This window comes from Pseudogymnoascus verrucosus, assembly GCF_001662655.1.
Source record: "Pseudogymnoascus verrucosus strain UAMH 10579 unplaced genomic scaffold scaffold_34, whole genome shotgun sequence".
NCBI classification, from domain to species: domain Eukaryota; kingdom Fungi; phylum Ascomycota; class Leotiomycetes; order Thelebolales; family Thelebolaceae; genus Pseudogymnoascus; species Pseudogymnoascus verrucosus.
Genome location: NW_017263685.1, coordinates 177,254 through 197,443, shown reverse-complemented (window position 1 = coordinate 197,443; position 20,190 = coordinate 177,254). Strand labels below are relative to the sequence as shown.

At 52.0% G+C, this 20,190-nt stretch overlaps 7 protein-coding genes across 7 annotated transcripts; 3 read left to right on the top strand and 4 right to left on the bottom strand.

Annotated features, from left to right (window-relative positions):
* Positions 1–1,008: 1,008 nt before the first annotated feature.
* On the top strand, positions 1,009–3,347 carry VE01_07489 (uncharacterized protein). The gene is made up of 2 exons (XM_018276924.2): positions 1,009–1,568; positions 1,629–3,347. Exons 1-2 carry the CDS (start codon positions 1,371–1,373, stop codon positions 3,180–3,182), a joined length of 1,752 nt encoding a protein of 583 aa, XP_018128676.1. The 5' UTR covers positions 1,009–1,370; the 3' UTR covers positions 3,183–3,347.
* An 87-nt stretch (positions 3,348–3,434) lies between these two features.
* On the bottom strand, positions 3,435–4,733 carry VE01_07488 (uncharacterized protein). The gene is made up of 3 exons (XM_018276923.2): positions 3,865–4,733; positions 3,784–3,799; positions 3,435–3,708 (listed from the first exon to the last, which is right to left on the bottom strand). The coding sequence occupies exons 1-3, from the start codon at positions 4,435–4,437 to the stop codon at positions 3,581–3,583; spliced, it is 717 nt and encodes a 238-aa protein (XP_018128667.1). The 5' UTR covers positions 4,438–4,733; the 3' UTR covers positions 3,435–3,580.
* A 219-nt stretch (positions 4,734–4,952) lies between these two features.
* VE01_07487 (uncharacterized protein) lies at positions 4,953–6,760 on the bottom strand. The gene has a single exon (XM_018276922.2). The coding sequence runs from the start codon at positions 6,434–6,436 to the stop codon at positions 5,096–5,098; it is 1,341 nt and encodes a 446-aa protein (XP_018128643.1). The 5' UTR covers positions 6,437–6,760; the 3' UTR covers positions 4,953–5,095.
* Positions 6,761–6,772: 12 nt separating this feature from the next.
* On the bottom strand, positions 6,773–9,046 carry GDI1 (rab GDP-dissociation inhibitor). The gene is made up of 8 exons (XM_018276921.2): positions 8,880–9,046; positions 8,794–8,818; positions 8,683–8,742; positions 8,605–8,632; positions 8,209–8,554; positions 7,608–8,159; positions 7,403–7,557; positions 6,773–7,347 (listed from the first exon to the last, which is right to left on the bottom strand). The coding sequence occupies exons 1-8, from the start codon at positions 8,923–8,925 to the stop codon at positions 7,153–7,155; spliced, it is 1,407 nt and encodes a 468-aa protein (XP_018128642.1). The 5' UTR covers positions 8,926–9,046; the 3' UTR covers positions 6,773–7,152.
* Positions 9,047–9,178: 132 nt separating this feature from the next.
* On the bottom strand, positions 9,179–10,278 carry MRPL4 (54S ribosomal protein L4 mitochondrial). The gene is made up of 2 exons (XM_018276920.2): positions 9,704–10,278; positions 9,179–9,634 (listed from the first exon to the last, which is right to left on the bottom strand). Exons 1-2 carry the CDS (start codon positions 10,223–10,225, stop codon positions 9,386–9,388), a joined length of 771 nt encoding a protein of 256 aa, XP_018128679.1. The 5' UTR covers positions 10,226–10,278; the 3' UTR covers positions 9,179–9,385.
* Positions 10,279–15,113: 4,835 nt separating this feature from the next.
* Positions 15,114–17,824, top strand: VE01_07484 (uncharacterized protein). The gene is made up of 2 exons (XM_018276919.2): positions 15,114–16,587; positions 16,647–17,824. The coding sequence occupies exons 1-2, from the start codon at positions 15,807–15,809 to the stop codon at positions 17,477–17,479; spliced, it is 1,614 nt and encodes a 537-aa protein (XP_018128678.1). The 5' UTR covers positions 15,114–15,806; the 3' UTR covers positions 17,480–17,824.
* A 570-nt stretch (positions 17,825–18,394) lies between these two features.
* VE01_07483 (uncharacterized protein) lies at positions 18,395–19,673 on the top strand (the record flags this gene model as incomplete). Its single annotated transcript, XM_018276918.2, has 3 exons — positions 18,395–18,521; positions 18,671–19,239; positions 19,329–19,673. The coding sequence occupies exons 1-3, from the start codon at positions 18,446–18,448 to the stop codon at positions 19,671–19,673; spliced, it is 990 nt and encodes a 329-aa protein (XP_018128641.2). The 5' UTR covers positions 18,395–18,445.
* Positions 19,674–20,190: the final 517 nt, after the last annotated feature.

Below are 20,190 nucleotides of genomic sequence, written 5' to 3'. Positions count from 1 at the left end.
ACCCCGAGCTAGGGGATTACGAAAACTCTGAATTCCAGCCAGCCCTATAGTACTACCTTAACGGATTACTATACATAGAACAGGTATTATACGGCATGATGCTATAGTACCAGACGACGACACGGGGATAGCCATCGCAAGCGTGCGTTGGCGGCCACGGCGCGGCGAAAGGGAGGCCGAGACACCGGTCTTCTGTCACTTTCTCCAACTCCGAGTATATACACAGGTATAATAGTATAACTGCTATACATAAGATAACATAAGTGTCCCACCTCACCTCCTTCATTAGGAAAAGGGGAAACAGCGGGAAGGGAAGGGAGATGGGAAGGAATGGGAGGATCCATATTTGTATACCACAAGTACTTCCACGTGCGCTCTCCACCACGAAAGTGCTGTGAAACCCATGAGCGGAGTGACACCGCATCGACATGCGTTGCTGTGTGGACTCACTCCCTCCGATGGATATGGGAGAGCGGAGCGGCGTGTGCGTGTGTGTGCGTGCGGTGTCCGGCGTGCAGATTTCTCTCTCTGTGCGACGACACAAATCCTGCACAAGGGTCATAAAATCGGCAAGTAGCTGCCGAGAAAGGTGGGCCGACAGGCGGATGAAGTCGTTGTTAAGTAGCTCTGCCATACAAAACCTCGTTGAATCTGGTGAAAGGGGTACGCCGAAGCGACTTGGTAGGTTAGTTGTAGCCCAACACCTTCGGACCCGACCCCGTCGGCGCTACTCGGCGCTAGTGTATAGTAGCGGCAGGAAAAGTGGTTACCTAAGCTTAGGCTAAGGTGGTTTATTCCCGGATCTGGGTGAGTTGTGCATACTCAATTCTTATCCACAGTTGTGCAATGTTATGCAGTGTATATCTTCAGCATATACACGCTTATCCCAGTGATTAACCAACGGCGTCGCCGCCAGGGCTGCCCCCACTGTGGATGAGAAGTTCCGCTTCCGTGGCGAAGGCCTTGCAAAAGCCTCGGACATTAGTTATCACCATCGGCGAGGATGAAGGAAGGTTTGGAAGCTTCCTGTTTTTCTTTTCGCTGTAGTCTGTGTGTGGTGGGCCATATATAGTATATACGTGCTCTTCTCTCGTTTTGATTTTTCTCTTATTTCTCATACTACTTTACTTTACTACAGTTCGATATATATCTTAATATCCAGTTCGAAAGGCTGAGATTGTGATAACCCTCATACATACGGGCAGACATCCTATACACTTACTTTTCATTGCAATACACAACAGCCTAGTTCGAAACGTTTATAGACTTCAAACTACTCTACAGAGACTCAAACCTCCTTTACTAGCTTTCAGAGACCATCTTTAACGGTACTGGCGACGAGCCAGGAACCCCAAACACCCCCTTTCGCCATGTCCGACGAAAAGACCACAGCGGCGGCGGACCTGGAGGCCCAGGCCACCGCCTCCTCCACCACCCTCCCCGCACCAAACAACACTCATCTCGAGGTCGAGAAGATCGAGGCCGCTTCCATCGCCAGCTCAGATTATGAACATAGCGAAGTCGAGGCCATGGATGCTGGGCGCCAGACCGATTTGGCAATCGATAGAGTAAGTTTCCCAAAGACTGCTGCTGCAAAGCTAGAATATATATACTAACAAGATCTCCAGGTCATGTCCCGTGGCTTAGTCAAGACCGCTTCCGAGGCCGGCACACTCAAGAGGACCGAGACGAAGAGCAGCAGGATCACACGCGTACTAACCCGCATCGCCACGACCAAAGAGAAGCTTGAGCCCTCCCCCATCCCCGAGCAAAACCTCGACGAAGGCGTCGTAGGATGGGAAGGGCAAGACGACCCAAATATGCCCCTCAACTTTCCCGACGGCAAGAAGTTCCTCCTCCTCTTCCTCATCTCGGCCATCACCTTCATCTCGCCCCTTGCTTCCTCCATGTTCGCCCCCGGCGTCTCCTTCATGAACAAAGAATTCCACAACACCTCCACTATCCTCTCCGCCTTCTGCGTCTCCGTCTTCGTCCTCGGCTACGCCGTCGGCCCGCTCCTCCTCTCCCCGCTCTCCGAGATCTACGGTCGTCGCCCCGTCCTCGCCTGCGCCAACGTCACATTCGTGCTCTGGCAGATCGGGTGCGCTCTGGCACCTAACCTCAACGCCCTGATCGTCTTCCGCTTCTTCGCCGGCGTCGGCGGATCAGCCTGTATCACCATCGGCGGCGGCGTCATCGCCGACCTCTTCCAACCCGAGCAGCGCGGCTTCGCATCCGCCATCTTCTCCCTCGGGCCCCTCTTCGGCCCCGTCGTCGGTCCCATCACCGGCGGTTTCATCGCCCAGCGCGCCGGCTGGCGCTGGGTCTTCTGGGTCCTCCTCATCGCCTCCGGCGTCGTCTCCTGCGGAATCGAATGCTTCAACAAAGAAACCAACCACCGCGTTCTCATCCGTCGCAAAACCGAAGCCCTCCGCATCTCCCTCTCGCGTCCCGAGCTCCGCTCCTGCTACGACTCCGCCGGCCCGCCTCTCCCTCCCCGCACCGTCCTCATGAACGGCTTCATGCGTCCACTCAAGATGCTCACCATGACTGTCATCACCCCGCTCATGTCCCTCTACATGGCCGTCGTCTACGGCCTCCTCTACCTCCTCTTCACCACCATCACCGGCGTCTTCCAGAAGCAATACCACTGGGACCCCGAGATCACCGGACTCGCTTACCTCGGCGTCGGCATCGGATTCTTCTCCGGCGTCGCTGTCGTCGCCAAAATCTCCGACGCAACAGTCGTCCGCATGACCCTCGCCAACGGCGGCGTCCGCGAGCCAGAGATGCGTCTCCCAGCTTGCGTCATGTTCGCCTGCTTCATCCCCGTCTCCTTCTTCTGGTACGGATGGACTGCATACAAGCAGGTCCACTGGATCGTTCCCATCATCGGCCTCATCCCCTTCGGCTTCGGTATGATGGGTGTCTTTATCCCGATTCAGACATACATGATTGATGCGTTCCCCGAGTACGCAGCGTCTGCCGTCGCGGCATTGACAGCGAGTCGGAGTGTGTTCGCGGCTGTGTTGCCGCTTGCTGCGCCGGCTATGTATGATAAGCTTGGTCTTGGGTGGGGGAACTCGCTGCTGGGGTTCATTGCGTTGGCGATGATTCCGGTGCCGGCGCTTATTTTTAAGTATGGAAAGAATATTCGCACGAAGTATCCGGTGAAGCTGTAGGCTTTGGATGGGGATGTTGGTTACTTACATACTCCTTTACGGATTTTTTTTTGTTTTTTTCAGAGGCATTGCGTGGTGTTTTGATTTTTGGGAAAAGCTCTAGTTGAGCTCAGCCGGCGATGATATCCAGCAAAATTGTTATGGGGTTTTGGATAGAGGGGGTGCGTATATATAATCATAATTTTCGTTAAAATATATTTTTCAAAATACCTTCTTCAACCGCATACCATATACCGTGATATTCTGCAAATACTCCTATCAATTCGAATACTCACACTGCCAAAAAGTCCATACAAGGGTATATACATAGTCATAATATCACCTTATAAATATCTCCTCTAAATCATCCTCCACTTCTATACCATCCAATGCTCCCCAATCTGCCAATGAATCCCCATCTACCACGCCTTCTCCTTCCCATCATACGCAAAGAACTTCCCCGAATCCTCCGCCTTCAACCCCCTCAACACCCCCAACATCCCCCGAATACTATCCTCCTTCTCCATAACCGCTCCCTCACCACCCACTACACTCAAGTTAGCATTTCCGCTCTCACTATCCAAAATCCTCAAAAGGGGGGTTGGGGGGGGGGTTCTCATACAAGCCGTCTTAACCCACTACACAACGCACCAGTTAGCTCTCTCTCACTTTCAAATACCCAAACAAGCGCAGAATTACTCACCCCAGGATCAACACAAACAACCACCACCCCCCTCTCCGCCAACGCATTCGCCTGATGCAAAGTCAACATATTCACCCCCGCCTTCGAAATCGAATAAGCCGTGCACTTCGTCGTTTCCGCCCCCTTCGCATCGGACATACTCCCCAGCCCCGAGGTCATGTTCATCACCACCCCCCCCCTTCCCAGATGCTTCTCCAAGACCTGGACAATCATGGCCGGACCAATGACGTTAGTTTGCATATTCTCCAAAATCGCCTCGGGAGTGACGGTGAGGCCGGTTTGTTGAGAGGCGACATTAACACCGGCGTTGTTGAGGAGGTAGTCAATTTTGGTATCACCGATTAAGGCTGTTACCTGATCCCCCAATGCTGTGATGGAGGGGGGGGAACTGGTGTCACATTCCAAGATGTGGAGAGTGGCGGCATTGCCATCCAGCGCTTTGAGACCAGCGAGGTTGGAGGGGGAGAGAGAGCGCGAGGTCGCGATTATGGTGTTCCCGGCGTCCTGGGAGAGCTGGGTGACAAATTCGAGGCCGAGGCCGCGGTTGGAGCCGGTGATGAGCCAAGTAGGCATGGTAGCTGTGGTGGGGGTTAAGGTTTGATGGAGGGGTTGTAACGTGATGGAGGGGTAAATAATGTGATAGAGGGGTAATAAAATGTTGTGTTACAGCAAATATTCTATAGTTGGAAGCTATGGAGGGGTGCTTTTATGGGAGGGGGAAATGGAGTGATGGCCGGGTAAATTGATATCTGCCGGAGGGGAGTTTTGCACGCCGCGTGACGGGCCTTGAAGCCGAAATAGAGGATGCTCGGCGTTGGTTACTAGACTCGACGCGGATCAGTGTTTGGGTGGTTTGGGTGTAGTGGTAGGCTTGTGCAGATGTGTTGGTCAATTGGGGGTGCGCTAGGTATAGCTGTTTCAGGCCATGTACGACGACTGAGCGGTTAGGGTATAAAAGGTGTTGAATACTGAGGCTCCGTTTACTTTAATGTTAAAAGAGATTCGGAACTCTCAGTAGAATTAGAACGATATATATGAATACAAGCTCTATATTTCAGCAAGTGGTAGATATACTTGAGATAATAATTCTTGGTAAATAATAAGAGGCTTAGATTCCATTTCGATCAGATTTATATATGACCAATAATCAGTTAGACAAAATGAGTAAAGGAAATCAAGCAACGCAAAAGCCACAAACAACAACAGCAAAGCACATAACCGCATCCCATCATCAACGCCCAGCGGCCGAGCGCCTCGCCTCCCTCTCATACTGCTCATTCCTCTCAACTTCTGCAGCCTTCCCCTTCCTCGTCAACCTATACACATAAATCCCCAACCAATGCCCATCATCCATCTCTGCATTCCTCCCCGCCCACCTCACCATCCTCGACGGCTTAGTTCCCCACGTCACGGCCGACAACCACAAACTCACGTCACTAGCAGGTAAATCCATCTTCGCCTGCTGCTGCCACGTCGTCGCCACCTTTGACTTTATCACCTCCATATCATCCTTGTCCTCATCCACTAAAATATAGCGCTCCTGCTCGACCTCCGCCTCTACCACCTTAGCCCAGCGCCCCCCGTCAGTCCCCACGAGAGCCTCTTGCACTGCCACAGCCTTCTCCGCCATCTTCACCTCCGTCAACTCCCTCTCCAGCACCTCACGAACCTCCGCCTCGCCCCCCTCCAGCTCCACACCAACCCCCTTCAACTGCGCCATCCTCATAAGCCAACTCGTATTCCACTCCCCAAACCTCACCCCCCTAAGGCTCTCCACCCTCACCTTCTCCCACGCCCTCTCCTCCGCATCCGTCCCCCTCTGCCCCGGAGGCGGCGGATTATACCCCGTACTCGCATCGAAATCCTCACTCAGCTCATCGGGCAATATCCCCATATACCGAATCGGATACTTGATCACCCCCTTCTGACCCGTCTGCATCGCCAGCCTGGCGCGCAACTCCGCATCCGAAGGCGGCGGGACGTCCGGCCGCAACGCCGGCGGCGGCTCAGGGCTATCCTCAATGAAAGCGCCATACCGCTGCATATTCCTCCTCGGCTCCACTCCAGGCTGCCGCACTATTACCCCCGGAGGCAGGCCCATGGGTGTCGGCGCCGGGAGTCTACCTCTCGGGCCTCTCGCACGCGGATTCGCACCCGGAGCTACGCTGCCGTTTGTAGCTCTATTGATAGTGACACCCGGTATATTAGTATCCCCCGGTCTCGTCCCCGCCCCAGTAGTGCCGGCGCCGGCGGGGTTAACGGGTGTGAATGTCGTCCCACCGGCGTTGGCAGCGGGGCGATTAACGGGCGTGAATCTCGTCCCCGCGATCCCACTGGTTGGCGCCGCGAGCGACCCCGCGAGCGGCGATTGGCCGAGGACGCGGGGGAGCTGGCCGGTGCGGCGGTAATGCTCGTTTATTGCTGCTGTTTCGGGGTCTTGGAGGTCGCGGAGGCGCTGCATGGCGACATTTCTCGGGGTGAGCGCGATGGTGAAGGAGTCGTCGGTGGTGGGGGGAGGGGTTTTGGTTCTCTTCCCTGCGCCTGGGGGGGGGTTGGGTGGATTTGAGGCCATGATGGATGAGGGGGTTGTGGGTGGTGCGGTTGAATCGCCTTGTAATTATGACCTGCCGGTCAATAAGGAGAATGTATGTGTGTTGTGTATGGCGTTGTAAAAGCGATGGACAATAGCTCGAAAGAGGGAAATGAAGGGTTTAAGAGATTCAAAGCAACTTACCTCGTCTACCTATGTATGTCTATGTGTCGACCAGCATCTCTGATCATCGAGAGCCCGAATGCATCGACGATGAAAGAACCAGCTTACCGAATCCTTCAGTTCTTTGTTGATCTAAATGCCACGGATCGGGTGCAGAGCCCGAGTCTCTCGGCATTCCAAAAGCATTAATGGGAAGAAAGAAGATAAAGACATTTTGGTTGAGGTTGGCTAATTCTTTTGTTTAGACTCGGTGTAGAATGGGAGTCCGGATTTGGCGGATGGTCGGACAAATTTTGCTCCAAAATATCACCTGCTAGAAATACAAAGAGATGCGAACAGTAAACGAAAACTTGCTTGCAGCGCCTGTAATGGGAAAACGAGGCAAACATAAATGGTGCACTGGAAATACTTGCAGGAAGTCTCCATAAACATATCTTTGACCTTCACGTGCCTCGCAATACCAGTTCAAAACAGCAGATTTGGCATAATGTCATAGATATTTTTCGACGAGGTATTCCGATATTAGCAATGATAGGCACCAACGAGTTTGTTCATCTATTCACACCTCCCCCCTCTTACTCCTCACCAACCAAGTTGGTTCCCTCACGCAGTCCCTCAACAACCAACTCGTGTCCCTCAGCCCTGAGGTAAATGTTCTTGACATCGTCGGTGGTGGTCTCAAAGTGGCTGGTGGCATCGTAGCTCTTGGAGATGAAGATGTTGTCATTGACGCCGCTCTCGAGCGGCTCGTAGAGTGGGATTGGTGGGCCCTGGGAGGAGGTTAGTTGTTTTTCTTTGTCAGGTTAATGGGTAGTAGGCACGTACCATGAACTTCTCCTCGATCCTGCCGAGGCGCTCGAAGCCGGGTGCGAGCTCAAGGTGATGGTTTGCGTTGGTCTCGGCCATTGTGGAGACGATGGCGATGTAGTAACCCTTGGGGCATACGTTGTGTGCAGAAGAGACCATGGCGATGTAGATATCTATAATATGGTTAGCTTGTCTATAAAAATAGCAGTATTAATAAACTCACCATTCTTCCTTCCGACCTGCGATTGGGGAATGATAAGCTGGCACGAGTCGCTGTTATCGGTGCCCTGGATGGGGTGGTTCAAGATGCAAATCGCCTTTAGGACGTGGCCAACAACTTGGACCTTGCCGGGGAAGTAGGATGGGTCTCCGAGAATCTTCTTGGCCTTGGTGCTGAAGGTCATTCCGTCGCCCTCATCTCCACGCTCCTTCATGGTTGCCTTAATACCAACAGCCTTGTCTCCGTCGTATGTAACCTCATCAAGGTTGGTGTTGAGCATGTAAGTTCCACCGTAGATAGCGGACAGACGAGCGAATCCCTGAGGAAGCTCACCAAGACCGTAGAGCGGGTAGATGTATGGGGACTTTCCATAGCGGGCAACAGAGTTACCGTAGAGACGGATACGCTCGATAGTCTCTGGTGCTCCTCCTGCCGCGGTAATGTAGTCGTCAGTTGTGTATAATGCCATGGCATGTCCGATGAAGTCGCGAGTGGTTGCTTCTAATCCGAACTTGTCGTAGACCTCCTTCATCGTGCATGCTTGGATGTTCAAGCCTAGATAGCGGTCAGCGACATCACCAACCAGATTTAAGAGTCCACATACCCTTGTGGCTAGCGGAATCGCCCTCGTTGAAGGTTCCAACCCACTCGATAAACGACTTCATGCGCCTCTTCTCGAAAATACCCATTAGGGAGGAGGTCAGGGCCTCCTTTGCATCAGAGGGAACCTTGGCGACAGTCGCCTTTGGTCCGGAGCTCTGCTGCACATAGCTGCCAGCGATTTGCTTGAACTCAAGGTATCTTGTTACGTCCGTTGAAACGAGAATGTTGGTAAGCTCTCCGCTTGAGATGAGCAGCTTGGATACCAGATCGATGTTCCAGTCGTTGGCACGGCCGTACTTCTTCCATGGCTCCTCACCCGCGTTATAGTTTCCGTACTTCTTGAACAGCTGCTACATGTCAGAATACAATTCGTAGTTAAAGTTGTAATCTCACTAACAGTCTCGATGTTGACAGAAGCTGCCTCTCTGTGTTGCGTTAGTCTAGCCCACAAACCCCAGGGTGGTCGAGAACTTACCCGCCATAGTAATCGTTGCGGTCAATGTGCAGCACCTTCTTGCCCTTCACACTGAGAACTCTTTGAAAAATATTAGCTCACTGTCATCGCAAGGGTCTCTTGTATGCTTACCCAGACAGAACACACTCGGTCAGACCTTCAAAGGGGAGGTTGTTAGCTATCGAGTCTGACGTGCCCCTCAATGCGGGGTTACATACCGGTACCAAGGACCACAACATCGTACTCTGGGGCGATTTCGTCCATAATGACAAGCTATATTCCTCCTGGCTATGTGCAAAGAAGGTAGTCAAAGAATCAACAGTAGCTATAGGCTCAAGTTTCGGCGAACACAGTTGCAACTTTGTTGTACAAGCTACGGCGCTACTGATAGAGAGTAGCGGTCACCTCTGGCTTGCTCCACTCGCTTCAACTATTCCCCTTACAACATAGAGTCGCAACGGGCCGGAATTATCCGCCATAAATGTCATTTGGTGGTCGTAGTGGTAAGACATTATATCAACAGTAATTTGTTATATACTCCTACACAAAGATGATCTCTATCTTATACAGCTTTATCCTACATCCAAATGCGCTTCCGTAGTCTCCAATACAACATTGACCGAAGACGGTCATTTCCCTGCCAGCTCATGCGTGAGTCTATGTTCAGATAGACCCCTTTGTCTTATAATGGCTTGTGGATTCTCAACAGATCCCATTGAGCTCACTATACCGTTTGGGGCTTGACCGGCTGACCCTTTTCGGTGCCCTCTGCCGCGGCCGCTTCGGCTGCTTCAGCCTCGAGCTCCTCCGCAGTCGGCTCTTCTAACTCAAAGGCATCCAGGCTTGGTGTATGTGCTGGTCCTTCTCCAGAGAGATCCACCTCCGGATCGCCCGCTGCCAACTTCCTCGCATCTTCCCATGAATAGTATCGCTCGGTAAGTACTTGCTTAATCGCCCGCTGAGTTCTCCGGACCTGGATAAATAATGTCAGCATGAAGCCCCCGTAGATGTAAATATATCAAGCAAATGCATGGTTTCTTACAGCAACATCCCTCGCCTTTGCCTCGTAGTCACCGTAACCGGCATCGAGACGCTCTCGCTCGTGTGTCTCCGTTGCAATCCTGTTGCGCTCCTTGCAGCAAACCCACCACAGCGAATGCAGGTCTTCCCAGCTCTTGTGCCTCAACTCCTCCGCACTCCAAGGGCGGCCGTGGCTGTTATCCTCCTCTGGTGTGTTCATTGCCTTCTCTTTCGAGTGGAAAAATTGATATAAGCCGTGGTTTTCGTCGACACGGAGCTTGCTCCGCTTTTTGGGGTCGAGGACGGGCTCCGGAAGAGGGTCATTGGAGACACTCAGGGGCTGGCGAGGGCCAGTTCTCCTGACTGTGCTGACACCTCTTTCACGGTTGAAGTCGCGGGGGAAGAAGGATTGTCGCGAGGTGGAGAATTGAGAGGTTTGGGTCTTGACGATTGAGGGAGTGAGGAAGGTCAGGGAGACATGGTGGGTTCGTGTGGGCTTCAAGAGAAGCTGTGCGGCTGGCCGCACTACTGCAGATGTTGACATCTCGATCTGAAGTAGCCAATTGTTCTGTGGGAGAACTGGCTTCGCTCTTTCCTACAGCTCGAAGTCAGGATGCCCTCCAGGCGCATCTTCAATAAATCGGCTAGCGAAATTATTTAAGGTTTTCACGTGACGTGGCCGAATTGGCTTCTTGGCAGGAACCAGCACCATTGATTTTGAATGATGTTTACACGAATTCCTTTCTCAATTGAAACTCGGAAATTCCATTTTTTGAGTGATACTCTTTTTAATTCTATACTCAAGGCCATATTTTTTTCTGTAGATTTGGAAAGAACGAGTACCATATAACCGCTCACACAGCTATCACTCCGTTCTAGGTACTGCTCACTAAAATAATCATTTTGGCTACAAGAACTTCTTAAAATATAACATTTGGTATCTGAATATTATGGGTAATATATGGAATACCAGTTACCATGGCTGGATTTGGTATAATTTGTGGAGGTTGTGGTGTACATATATTTCTGTTAGTCGTGTGATTATTATTGTCATCTTTATATTTTTAAAAAATATCAGTATCAAATAATTCCACATACTTTATAGAATGGCACCTAGACCAAAGCAATACATAATTATATCTGTGCACAGGACCAATAGCGGATATTATTTCCCATAAAAGAATCAACACCTAGCAAAGCCAATGCCAGCCACAAATAACCAAAGAATATCAACCTCATTACATCGTCGGATCAAATCCAATGGTGTACTATACATAACGCTCAAAAAGAAACCACTTGTCCATTCGGTGGTGACCCAGCGACAGGCTCCTGGTGAGCCCGATTACTGGATACTCATTGTGTATTGCGTCTGAGAACGAGGCGGGAGAAATGTTCCAAGTCAAGGGCGACGCCCAATAAATGGCCTATTGCCCGTCTGATCGGCCCGTCCAGATTTGGGCATCGAGAACGTTCATTAATATGTACGAAATGGCCATGGTCACCAATGAGACAGCTGGCATCACTGCAGAAGTGGCAGGACAGCGACCCGTCCGGAGGTTAGGGAAAACAGAAAAAGGGGTGGTGTTGGTGGGAAGACGGGGTGGTGACGAGAAAAGGGGTGATAAAAAAAGGGGCGGTGACGAGAACCTCACGACAGCAACAGCGAGAAGAAAACGCGTCCAGTTCGGCTATATAGGCACCCATCAACACATTTAGATCGTTAGCAAAACGGACCTGAATAGGCATTTCGCTTTTTTTGTCCTTCTTGCTCTCTAGTTGTCTATGCTACCGACTTCCTTCACCATGCTTACACCAATATATTAGGCAAAACGAACCCGCAGGCCGGAAGAGTTTTCTTCCCAGTCACCCTCGATTACTGCCAGCCTGTCGACTCCAGCAAACTCTCGTTTGCTGACACGTCTCGTGCGTTGGCAGCGAAGGGCCGACGAGCCTGTTATCGTCACATCATGTACCCAACGAAACTCTTTGTCAGTGCCCGGGGAGATATCGGAGTCCAAGAAAAACCGTCCTCGCACTCGACGATCTATCAGTCAAGAAATCCCTCTACCCGTTGACTTCCAAGCTGACCCTACGCCACCAAATCCGCCAGGTTTCCAATATTCGCCCCTTTCCCTGTTAACAGTTATCGTTCACCCTCACATACATCAACAGCTACCAAAAGCGCGCACAAACCACATCCCTCAAAAGTTTACAGTGGGGTCACCCATAGCATCCAGAAGACGTCGTAATAAGCTACTGGGGCATCTACAAGAATCGAAAAAGGCGCAGGGACCCATTTCCCGGCTTGTGCGACGAAATCGAAGCCTCTTCTCTTCTACGGGTGGAGTCCCTCCTCTACTGGTGATACTCACACAAAAGTCGGGCTTGCTGTTGGGAGGGGGGTGGTGGGAGGGGATCCATACAAACGTTCAAGGCTCCATGTCAGCGCCGGCCGTTTTTGTGGCTCTGTGCTGGAGAGGTGGGAAGGGTCGCCATTGGCAAGCTTTTGCATCGCCCCTCCCTTCCCACCCATCACACTTTTTTAGAGCCGATTTTTCTCTTCGATCCAAGCGAGGCGCCGGGTGTACTACGGTAGGTAGGTGGGTGGGTTGAATTTCATACATATAGGGATCGACGATATCGGAGAGACGACGCGTACTTTTTGTTTTGGGCTGGCTGGAGATTTACGATTTCCACGCCATCTCATGGGCACATAATCGGGCGCAATAATCCCTGGATATGGGCAGGGGGACATTGGGAGCAGGGGCAGCTGAAAATTACTGCGCTGCACGTGGTGCACGGCCAATGGACAGGTATGGTACAGGTATCGACCAAGGTTGCTTCGTCGGAGTTCCAGATATGTGATGCGACGTATCTGAATGACTCGCGAACATCGACCGGTTCTCATCGGGTTTGAGAACAGGATGGCTTCTGTCGCACTAATTAATTCCCTCGGAACCGGATCAGAGAGTCCGTTTCATGCGGATATGTTGTGCATGGCGAATGTCTCTTCACCTTTGGTTTGGCCGTTGAAGCCCGTGGATGGTGTGGCGAACAATTACGGGAGCACAAGTTGACATTGACATTGTTAGTGAATTCGCTGAAGAACGTGGGATTACGTGGGATGGCAACAGGCAAGGCAAGCCCGCGCGAATCTTCCGCCATTGGCAAAGCGGTAACAAAGCAGGGGTCATCGCGGACATGGGAGTACAGTAGTAGCGCAGGTTTGGAGCAGTCCTTGACGAACTGGTGATTTGGCCCTTGTTCGAAACCAAGGACGCTTGACCAGATGGCGCATCAGGAGCCAATGGTTGCTGGACGTCGAGGGTTGCAGGATGCATGTTTTTAGATGGCTTCGCGCCGGGGACATGGTAAGTTTACGAGTGGCGGACTCGCTGAGCCGGGTTGTTTCGGATCCCGGCATATGGCAAGGTAACATCGCTGGGGACCATTGATAATTATAATCCCTACACCAGACAGACACACACGAATTATAAGTTATACGGGAGGATTGATATGAAGATATGAAAGATAATGGGACATGACAAGACTTCCAAAACAATAGGATTCGGTTGCTTTCCCTTTGCGGACATAAGCAATAAGGTCAACTGACCTGTGTGAAATTGGATAATGGCGAGCGGGAGGGTTTGAGAAATGAGATCGCGGTGGCACCCCTGGTCTTAAATCTGACATCATTTCGAGACTGGGATACGATTGATCATCCAGGCGAAGTCTTGCAGCGAGTTGAAGAAAGGATCAGCAGCATGAGCATGTTTTGATAAGAACACTTCTGAAACAAACCAAGATGTGCAACGGTGGTGAAGTAAATGGCGAGGTTTGTGAGAAAGTGTTCGGGTCAGGATATAGCCCATCCCATCCGTCCGGCGGCGAAATACAGTACAGATTTGAGGGATTGAGCCGTCATTGAAGCTGAGACGGGTTGATTATCTTCCAATCAGCCTGGGATACCGAGATTGATAAAAGAGTGATTGACCTGGACAGTGCCAAGTTTGTACACGGGAAGATATTCACTACTGTTTACTCCTTGTTCACTACTTCACTAGCTCACTACTGTGCAATATCTCCTCGGCTTGCCAATAAGAGTATGGGGCAGATTTGCGAGTAGAACCCGGCGCAGATACCCTTCCCATACACTAAGGGGCGCACGGTTGGTATGCACATTGGTACGCACAGCTTCGTGAATCTCATTTTGCGATGCTCCATTTAGAATAGTCTGCGCAGACCTTGCAAGAACCGGTAGTTGGAGACGGGCGTAGAACGGCGCAGCCGAAGTCCAAGAGAGATTTAGCACCGAGTCAAGAGCCAAGAGCGTACTGTACTCCAAGGTATGTAGTGCTTGTGTACTGCTATAGTATAGTATACATACAATCGGTACACAGCAGGGACGTTTCATGGGCATATTTTTGCATATTTGCATACTTGCTGCGCGAGTCGAATGTCTGAGTCGCGTCGTTCAGTTCCCGAGACTTTTTTATTTTGTTTGTGAGGGCTGATTGGGGACTGTGTGGGCGTTCTTAGACACTCAGACACGGAAAGGGGAAATTGGATAGGGGGAACAATGGGAATGTTGATGGTTCTCGGTGCATTCGCTGTATCGCCACTGCCACCCGAATATAGGCCGTAGACTGGTAGACTCGTACGCTCATAACGACGCATCGCATCATACAGTACTGTAAGCTCGTATCAGGTTGCTTTGATATACGGCGTACTCCGTGTGTGTGCTCTGCTCTGGACTCTCTCTGGACTCGAGCTCGAGTAAATACTCCCTCTTCGGCCGCGAACGCACGCACGATTTACACGATTTACCGCTTATTATACCTCTCTTCTCGTGTAGTTTAAGCCCTGAAGGGCCAGAGTCCCTCGGCGTTGCAATAATAGTGCAATAGTTCCCAACGATCTCGTCTACAGACCAGGGCTTGTCGGAGACTAAGAGAGACACTAGGAAGACTAGGGGATGCGGACTGGGATATTCGTCATCTAACTTCGGAAATTCGCCGCTCTTCGGGCGCGGTACTTACAAAAAGCACTGGCAAATGCAACTGCTTGCTGCTTCCTGCGGCGTGGTTGAAAGTAGCATGACTTAGGGGCTACCTGGCGAACCAATATCTTCAAAGTTTGGAGGGTATACAGCATATGTCCTGCCTGTGAGAGAGGTAGAGAAGAGGTAGGAAACAGGAAATAGAAATATGAAATAGGGAAGTGCTGATACTCTCGTACTGTATGTATTTGTATCTTACTTGCCCTTTTGCCCTGAACCTATGCCCCTAAATAACATAATATTGGAAAATTGGTACTTTATCTGCCCTTTCTTGCCCAATTTTGCCTCTTGGCTACTCGAGTAAACTCCCTATCCCCCTTCCCATAGGCCCATCGTCGTTGCTCTGTTAGATTTTTTTTTCTCTTCTTGGTCTTGCCTGCCGCCAATCGTTGTCATCTGGGGGCGAATGTGTTCAATTTAGTCCTCCCAGTCTTCTTAGTCCTCTTAGTTCTCTCTAGTTCTCTTAGATTGAATTCTATCCGCCTTCGCCCTCGTTCCCTACCCTCCAAAAGAAACGCCCCCAATACTTTTTTTTCTCCTAAAACTTAATAGTCGTGACCCGGGCCCTCTTTGAATCTCTTGACAACCCAACGCGCCCCCCCCAATCCCCATTTCTCCCCTTGAGTCTCCACTCTTTAACTCTATCCATCAACACAATCGCGAAAAAGAACTTGAAAGTGCTCCAGTGCACGTTTTGAGCCTCAATCCGATCCTAATAGACGCCCTGTGGTTCTTCGCTGTCGCTCATTTTCGATCCACCTTTTACCTTTCTAGACGTGCGTTTATCGCATAAACACGTTGTTTTCGCCGTTATCGCCTCACACACAGCACAATCTCTTTGTGCTACAACGGCCTTCCCGGAGAAAATCCTCGGAAAATCTTCAACGCAGAGAAAACGCGAAATAGCATGACGGTTGGGCCAAGTACTTTCTGATCTTTTACATCGCTCCAAGCCCAGGCGCGAACACAAGGCGGGGTCAAACAATTAGTAGACCTCTCTTTTATTCTACGACTGAAAGACACGTCCCAAGGACTTCTCTTCACGTACATCGAACAATCGACGATCATGGATCAATATGCCAATAGTAGCAGCAACAACAACAACAACAAGTCTTCGAGCAGCAACCTCCCGACCACCTCATCCTCGATATACTCGTCGCTGCCTTCGATAGCCCCCCAGCAGCTTCAACAAAACGCGTCGTTGCCACCTCAGACGCTGCCGCCGTTGCAGGCTCAGCATGCCGCGTTGTCCATGCACTCCATGTATGGGCAGCCGCTGAGCGCGCCACACACTCCGACCTCGACCCAGCCCAACACACCTGGATCGACGGGCAATGGGGGATTCCAGCAGATGAGCAGCCAGCCCGCTCCTCGCCAGTACCACCTCCAGCCGAACTCATCGTACCAGCAGCCCATTCAGCCATACAGCAGCAATTCCTCGGGCATGATGCCCCAGGGCTCCATGTCGATGTCTCATCCGCACCCGCAAGCAATTGCGCCTGCGCCGGGACCAACTCATAACCGTCTGGTGCCATTGCGTCCTATGAACCCATCTACACCATTGCACGCTCAGCACCCGATGCATCAGCAGATGCAAGGGGGTATGGGATCTCCCTACGGGCAACAGGGCCCTCCGCATGAAGAGGTCCCCACACACGTTGTTGGATCGCAAGGTCGCAGAGGCATCCTTCCCAGTGCTCCCGGACGCCCTACTGTCACTGCCACCGGCCCAGGCGCGAGCAAGAATGCCCAAATCCCGGCCAAGGATGCCGATGGAAAGTTCCCTTGCCCTCATTGTGTGAAGACATACCTGCACGCGAAACATCTAAAGCGCCATCTTCTCAGACGTAAGTTTTCAAAACAAAATGTTTTACGTGTGATTGATTGATGCTAACTCCACCATTAGACACCGGCGACCGCCCATATATGTGCGTTCTTTGCCGCGATACGTTTTCCAGGTCCGATATCCTCAAGCGCCACTTCCAAAAATGCTCGATCCGCCGTGGAAACCCCACCGGGGCCAGCCATTTGTCCCACGCGCAGTCTCATTTGAAGAAGAACCAGCCCGCCCACAAAAATACCCTCCCAGCCGCGACTGAAGGAGATATGATGAGAAACATGAACGTGTTGAACGGCGTCCCCACGGACCCTGGTCTCCACCCATACAACCTCATGGCGGATGGACGCATGCCCGATGGCCAGGCAACCCCCCAAGACGACCAGCTGTCTCAGGGTCACCTCTCCCGGGCCAGCAGCATCAAGAGAATCGGCAGCAATGACGGGCGCGACAGGCGCACCATGGCCGGTCCTTCGCGCAGCGGCTCCGGTCGCACTAGCTTCGAACAGAACTACAACGGCGAGATCCCCAGCACCATGGGCGAGATCCCTAGCACAATGGCGTCCATGAACCCGCAGCTCGCCGCCTACCCTATCCCCAACGGTCACCACGGCGGTATCTCCAACGGCCACAACGGCCAGCAGCAGTACAGCCACCAGGGACCCCCAAGCGGCCAGAATGGTCACCAGTACGGTCACGGCGGTCCTCCTTACGGACAGCACTATGAATACCCGGGTCAGGGTAATGGCAGCTCCATGCAGCAGCAGCAACAGCAGCAGCAACAGCAACAACAGCAGCAACAGCAGCAGCAGCAGCCTGCTAGCGAGGAGATGGGATCGATGGCGAACGGACGGGGCTCTATGCCCATATACGGCAACCTCTCCAACTTAGACTTCATTTAGACTCTCCTTCTCGTGTATACCACAAAAAAACAAAGAACTTTGGGCAAAAGATTGGGAGGGGATAAAGAGACTTGGGAGGGCATATTTTTTGTTAATGTGTGTCGTCCTGTAGATTAGCATTGTTGCTTGCTTGGTTTGTGTGGTTTTTGTTTTTGGGGGGCCTCGGTGGCTCTTCTGGCTTTGGTTGGTGGGGGTTTATAGATAGAGATGATTGTTTATGTCCCTCGAAATGATTAGACTAAAATCCAAAAATTGTGCATAATTAAAATACTGGTTCCGTTATATCGTTTTTATAAAGTGCATTCTGATCAAATAAATGAAGGGAAAAGTTCCCGTGGTTGCGTGAAGATGTTGATTTTCCCCAATACCCCAATATCATAATAATTTTCCCCAAACCCCAAGACGCGTCCCGATCCCCAAAACTTATAACCCCATCATCCACAATACCCATCCACCCCATCTATCCCCACCACCCCCAAACATCAACTCTAAACCCAAGAACCACAACTCCCCGCAAAACCTCCCCAATCACCCATCCCAAACAACAACTCGCCACAACTCTCCACAACACGTGCGCCCCGCCGCCACATGGCATCTGCCTCCGCCGCCGCCACGGCGCCTAACCCCTCACCCCCACCACCAAGCACGCGTTTGTCCCACCTTCCCATTCCCCCCCCCTTTCCGCACCTCCCCACTGTCTCCCCCCCGCTGCAGGATTGGACAAGTGCTGACAAAGAACCCAGACCGCCTCCCAACGCAAACGGCAGCCCAAGCACTCGCGGCGCAGAGAGCGGAGGAGGATGTGAAGATGGGGGTGGAAGGGTTGGATGCGCTGTTGGGGGTTAGGAGGGGGGAGGTGATGGAGGTTTTTGGGGCGCCGGGGGTGGGGAAGAGGGGGTTTGGGTGAGTGGGTTTCTTTCCGTGGTCTTCTTCTTGGGGAAGGGAGGAAAGGGAGTTGAGGATGAAATGCTGATGGTTTTTGGGGGTAGATTGCAATTTGCTGTTGCGGCGTTGAGGAGGGGGGAGGGGGTTGTGTGGGTTGGTGAGTTGGTTCTTTTTGTGCTTGGAGACCGAGAATGAGCTTGGCGGTTCTTGGTTGTAGCCTGTTAAGCTGGGGCGGGCGGCTTACTACTCTCAGCAACGCTCTTCTCCATCTACATTCCCTTTTTGATATTAAGCTAACATCCGCAGATGCGGGCCATCCCCTTCCGGGTCCACGGCTTGAAGCTGTCCTCGCCGCTTCCTTCGCCACTACAACTTCTGAAGCAGCATCACAACCACCATCACAACCACCCCACCCATCACCCTCCCCACCCCCCACCGCCTCCACCCTCCTCAAAAACTTAACAACCTTCACCCCCCCCACCCTCCCGCACCTCCTCGCTCTCCTCGCCCACCCTCTCCCCCCACGCACAAGCCTGCTAATCCTCTCCTCCCCCTCCTCCCTTCTCCCCCCACCCCCCATCCGTCAACACACCCCCTCCACATCCACATCTAACCCTATAACCCCCCTAATCAATGCCCTCCGCCGCCTCGCAGCAACCTCACATATCGCCCTGCTGGTCCTCTCACAGACGGTTACGCAGCTGCAACCACATGGACCGGCGGCGTTGGTACCGGCGATTGGGGGGGCGGCTTGGGAGGGGGGTGTGGGGGGACGGGTGGTGCTTTGGAGGGAGGGAGGGGGGAGGTTTGTGAGGGTTGTTAGGAGAGGGGGGAGGGGGGTTGAGGGGAGGGTTGGGGGGTTTGTTGTTACGGCGGTATGTGATTATTTTTCTTTCATTTCCCTCCACTCTTTCCTCTTTTCTTCTATTTACTTTGGTGGTGGCCTGGTGCTGACGGAGTGTAGAATGGCATTGAAGACGCGCCAATCATGGAGGGCGACCGGGAGCTCGTAAGCGGCCGAAAACGCAAAGCAGAAGAGATTCTGGAAGGGGGAGTGCGGCTGGGAGATGATGATTATGGATGGGATGAGGGAGATGAAGTTGGGATGCCGTTGTTGGGACCGCAGACCCAGGGGAGTGAGGATGTGCTTGTTGTTCCGGAGGAGGAGACGGAGACGGAGGAGGAAGAAGGGTGGGAGGGGGAAGGAGAAGGAAGTGGAGGGGAGACACCTCGGGGTGGGGGGGAGGATGGGGATGCGCGTGGCGAGGAGGCAATGGGTGAACGGGTTGGCCTGCCACTGTCTCCTTAATTATAGGGCAGTAGGTAGGGGATGCAAGGGGTTCAGAGAGGAAGAGTCCTGAACTATCTGGGTCTTGTCTGTACGTAATTAGGAATATAAACGAACACTGGTTCCCATCGAGGCACTTTCCACATTCCTTTCCTTAACGCAACCACGTTCGGCAGCCAACTAACAGCAGAACCAATATATTTTGTCACCTGAATCGATTCTTAATAATTTAAATTTCAACGCTGAATTAATAAACCCTTCCAAGACGAGGCGGAAACGTTGGGGTGAGTTTAACGTCGGGGGTGAGTTCAACGTTCACGTAGAGCGGTTTGGTGACCTTTGGAAGAGGGCGAGAGATTAGGGACGATCCTCGACTGTTACCAAACTGCAGAGACCAGTAGGGGAAATGAAGACGACGAAGTTAGCGATGATGAGGAGTAATTATGGCTAAGCCGTCAAATGTTTCTACACAATTATTGCCACAGTCGATTGTAGACACGACGGCGAAGACATATCACAACCAAGAACGGGGCACAGG

What these genes read in the sequence shown, in the direction of transcription:
- VE01_07489 (XM_018276924.2), top strand. Translation starts at nt 1,371, where the DNA reads ATGTCCGACGAAAAGACCACAGCGGCGGCGGACCTGGAGGCCCAGGCC. An exon ending in CCGATTTGGCAATCGATAGA is followed by an intron (nt 1,569 to 1,628) that starts GTAAGTTTCCCA and finishes CAAGATCTCCAG; the next exon opens with GTCATGTCCCGTGGCTTAGT.
- VE01_07488 (XM_018276923.2), bottom strand. Translation starts at nt 4,437, where the DNA reads ATGCCTACTTGGCTCATCACCGGCTCCAACCGCGGCCTCGGCCTCGAA.
- VE01_07487 (XM_018276922.2), bottom strand. Translation starts at nt 6,436, where the DNA reads ATGGCCTCAAATCCACCCAACCCCCCCCCAGGCGCAGGGAAGAGAACC.
- GDI1 (XM_018276921.2), bottom strand. Translation starts at nt 8,925, where the DNA reads ATGGACGAAATCGCCCCAGAGTACGATGTTGTGGTCCTTGGTACCG. An exon ending in TGTTGTGGTCCTTGGTACCG is followed by an intron (nt 8,819 to 8,879) that starts GTATGTAACCCC and finishes TCCCCTTTGAAG; the next exon opens with GTCTGACCGAGTGTGTTCTG. An exon ending in ACCGAGTGTGTTCTGTCTGG is followed by an intron (nt 8,743 to 8,793) that starts GTAAGCATACAA and finishes TATTTTTCAAAG; the next exon opens with AGTTCTCAGTGTGAAGGGCA.
- MRPL4 (XM_018276920.2), bottom strand. Translation starts at nt 10,225, where the DNA reads ATGTCAACATCTGCAGTAGTGCGGCCAGCCGCACAGCTTCTCTTGAAG. An exon ending in CAAAGGCGAGGGATGTTGCT is followed by an intron (nt 9,635 to 9,703) that starts GTAAGAAACCAT and finishes TTATTTATCCAG; the next exon opens with GTCCGGAGAACTCAGCGGGC.
- VE01_07484 (XM_018276919.2), top strand. Translation starts at nt 15,807, where the DNA reads ATGGATCAATATGCCAATAGTAGCAGCAACAACAACAACAACAAGTCT. An exon ending in AAAGCGCCATCTTCTCAGAC is followed by an intron (nt 16,588 to 16,646) that starts GTAAGTTTTCAA and finishes CTCCACCATTAG; the next exon opens with ACACCGGCGACCGCCCATAT.